This window comes from Lepidochelys olivacea, assembly GCF_965140295.1.
Source record: "Lepidochelys olivacea isolate rLepOli2 genome assembly, chromosome: 24".
Taxonomy (NCBI): Eukaryota; Metazoa; Chordata; order Testudines; family Cheloniidae; genus Lepidochelys; species Lepidochelys olivacea.
The window spans coordinates 16,648,389-16,652,131 of NC_140434.1; the positions used below are offsets into that span (position 1 = coordinate 16,648,389).

Sequence of the window (3,743 nt, forward strand, 5' to 3'; positions counted from 1 at the left end):
GTAAGTGTTTTGAAATCTCATTGGGACAAATGCCAGGAGGGATTAAAGTCAAAGGCCTGGGACAATTAATGTCACTCCACTTTGAAAGAGCAGTGCTGATTGACACCTGCTGGGATCTGGCCCCATTGACACCGGCTGGGGAGCCGGCCAATGGTATGCTGGAACTTTGAGCCCAGCTGCGATAACCGTATTGACGGGCTGTTTACAGTTTCCCTCTCCTCACCTGTCCTTTCTTGGCACGCGGGGGATTGGCTGCTCCGGGACCGGGGTGGGGATGGCTGGGCTATAAACGCAGCCCTGGGTCGGGGACCCAACGCAGCCACCAGCTCTGCCCTTTGGAGACACGACAGAGGAGCGGGAAAGAGACAGAAAAATACAAGGCAGAAAAATATCACAATGAAGCTTCAAGTCGCCTGCGTGATTCTCATCCTCGTCATCACCTCCACCAAAAACTCCTGCTGCTTCCCAGGCCAGGTAAACGCTTCTCAGGCTCTTTCTTTCCTTTGTACGATGGTTGTACCGGGACGTCCCAACGGAGATCAGGGCCCCTTTTTGCCGGGCGCTGCCCGGATACACAGCGAGGGACCGTCCCTGCCCCAGCTGGGATCAGGGCCCCGTTGTGATAGGTGTTGCCCAGACACAGCCAAAGACAGTCCCTCGCCCAGCTGAGATCAGTGCCCCCTTGTTGCAGGCAGGATTATCAGTCCCTTTTTCCAGGCATGGGGAAACTGAGGCACAGAGCCACCAAGTAACTGGCTCAAGATCACATAGGCTCGCTGCTACAGAGCCGGGAACAGAACCCAGGTGTCTGGACTCAGAGCTCGTGGCCTTGCCCAGCACTGGATTTCTTTAGGATTCATCTGACATGACATATCGTCTTTGAACACACATCCCCCCATCCCCTGAACTTTATACCAGTCCCTGGACCTGTGCCCATGAAAAGCTCTGGGAAAGCTGCAGGGTCTGTCTGGAATCTCAGACAGATATGTGGAAGGGAAAAACGGCCATTTCTCTTGCATCACAAATTGTCCAGATTGGTTTATAACCAAAATCTCTTGTTTTCACAATATGGATGAGTTTATTCCGGAACTAACTCAATGATCTTAGTGGGGCAAAGACTGGTGGGCTACACAAGGGGCACGAAATGTGACGAGGAATATTTCTCCCACTGTCTTTTGAAGGCAAATTTTTTTCTAAAACTTATTTGCTACTTTTTCACCAGCCTTTCCCATAGGTTTATGTTCTGAATTGGTGGCATTACATTGTGTCTACCAAAATGCAACGTAAATGTCCTGAGTTGCAGAAATCTGAGTGGCAAATTCGAGGAAGAACTGGGGATAGAACCCAGGAGTCCTGATTCCCAGCCCCCTCCCCCTCTCACCCACTAGACCCCACTCCCCTCCTAGAGCCAGGGATAAAATCAGCTGTCCCGGCTCCCAGCCCACCCTGCTCTAACCCACTGCACCGAACATAACGCTCAGGTCTGTCTTCTCCCTCTCTCTGCAGACAGCAAATCCTGCTGGTTTGTTAAGGCAACAAATGGAGCCCATAGAAGAAACTCCGGGTCCGCAGGTAAGAACGGAACTGGGGGGCTCTCCCTTGGCAGGCAGGGCTGGCCCTCATGTCCCAGAGTGGCGCTAGGGGGCGCTGTGCTGCAGGGAGCGGGGCGGGGGCTCTCCCCTGGCAGGCAGGGCTGGCCCCGAAGGCTGCACGACCAGGAGCCCAGCCCCCGAGCCCACAGCCCCCCGGGACGGTTCTGGGCTAACTCAATGCCAGACACTAGGCCTATTAACGAGCCACGGCACTTCCCTTGTGGCAGGCCTGGGGCTAGAAACCCAGGAGTCCTGGCTCCCAGCCCCCCACTCCCCAACCACTAGACCCCGCTCCCCGCCCAGAGCTGCAGAGAGAACCCAGGAGTCCTGGCTCCCAGCCCCCCACTCCCCAACCACTAGACCCCGCTCCTCGCCCAGAGCCACAGAGAGAACCCAGGAGTCCTGGCTCCCAGCCCCCCACTCCCCAACCACTAGACCCTGCTCCCCACCCACAGCCGCAGAGAGAACCCAGGAGTCCTGGCTCCCAGCCCCCCACTCCCCAACCACTAGACCCCGCTCCCTGCCCAGAGCCGCAGAAAGAACCCAGGAGTCCTGGCTCCCAACCCCCCTGCACTAACCACTAGACCCCGCTCCCTTCCCCTCCCCTCGCTGGAGATTGAACCCAGGAGTCCTGACCTTCTTCTCCCCCCCGCAGGCCCTGCTCCGCCGCGCCAAGCGCTTCAACAGCCACTTCCCGATCTGCACCTTCTGCTGCAAGTGCTGCCAGAACCTGGGCTGCGGCTTCTGCTGCCGCACCTGAGCCCGCCGCGAAGCGCTAGGGGGCGCCGTCACCCCCGGCCCAGCCCGGCCCGGCCCCGGCTCCCGGCCGCGACTCCGCCCGGACCCCCCGCCCCAAACCCACCTTATTTATTGCTTCCTTTGCTTCCGTCTCTGTTTGTTATTGGCCATTAAACCTGGGTTTTCAAGTCGGGAGCGTGTCGTCCTCGGTACTGAATTGGACCCAGGAGTCCTGGCTCCCTGCTGCCCCTGCTCTAAATCCCGAGACCCCACCCCCCTGCCAGAGCCAGGGACAGAACCCAGGAGTCCTGGCTCCCTCCCTTCCCCCCTCATTCTAACCAGGACGCTACAGAGGAGGCTGCGGCTCAGAGCCGGGCGAGCCGTGTGCCAGGGCTGGGCGGCTGGTCCCCAGCTGTCCCACCCCAGAGGTGGCTGCATCGCAGCACCGGCCGTTCTCTCTCATCACCCTCTTTCCAGTGCTTTGGTTCCCCTCGGGCCTGGGCGGTGAGTGTCCAGCCACCACCGAGCGGCTCAAAGAGGGAAACCGAGGCAACATCAAACTCTTTAGCCCGGGGAGAAACTGGAAATGGCTTTTATTTAGCTGCAGCAGTGAAAGGGTTAACACAGGCCGACCTGCTCCACATAACTCTGTCTGGAGCAGTAGCTGCCTCCCAGGTGTATTAGCAGAGCCCAGTGTGGCCCCCAGCTGAGGGGGGGGCACGGCCCAGACACAGCCAGAGACAGGCCCTGCCCCCGCTGACATCCGGGCCCGGTGGTGCCCAGGGCCAGTGAAACCACTAGGCGAACTAAGGGGTCACCTCGGGCGCCATGTGGTTGGGGGCGCCAGAAAGCGAAGTCCTGGCTCAGCAGGGAGGAGCCGCCTTCCAGAGGCACCAGAGGGCCAGAGCTCAGGCTTGCGGGGGCGGTAAGCCCCAGCCATGGACGAGCCGGCGCGGTGCAGGGGGGCAGCAGCCCTGCAAAGGCGGTGGGGCTGCTAGCTGGGAGCAGCCGCGCCCCGCCCCTCCTGCCCAGGCTGCGGCCCGGTGCCCCTCCCACCCCGCCTCGGGGGGGCTCCTGCAGGCTGCATCAGATGCATGTGGGCGGCGGCCCCCGTGCACCCCCCGGCTTCCCCCCTCGCCGCGCTCGGGCTTTGCGGCTCCCGAGAGTGTGACCCGCCGCTGCCCCCCCGGATCAGGCTCAGGGTCCCTCGCCCCGGCGTCAGAGGCTCACACTCCAGGGAACCGCAGAGCCCGTGGGTGGCGAGGTTAGCCAGGGGGTGCACGGGGGCCGGTGCATAAATGCATATTTAGGGTTCTTCAATAACCTGATATCCCCCCACATTGCATTTTTGGCCTTTTGTGCTTTGTGGTTGAAAAGCAGATTCTGTGTCCCCCAGTGAAAAATCTTGGTTAC

General features: G+C 60.3%; 1 protein-coding gene across 1 annotated transcript; it reads left to right on the plus strand.

Moving 5' to 3' along the window:
* The first annotated feature begins 302 nt into the window (after positions 1 to 302).
* Positions 303 to 2,523, plus strand: HAMP (hepcidin antimicrobial peptide). The gene is made up of 3 exons (XM_084613205.1): positions 303 to 474; positions 1,507 to 1,572; positions 2,248 to 2,523. Exons 1-3 carry the CDS (start codon positions 397 to 399, stop codon positions 2,350 to 2,352), a joined length of 249 nt encoding a protein of 82 aa, XP_084469331.1. The 5' UTR covers positions 303 to 396; the 3' UTR covers positions 2,353 to 2,523.
* Positions 2,524 to 3,743: the final 1,220 nt, after the last annotated feature.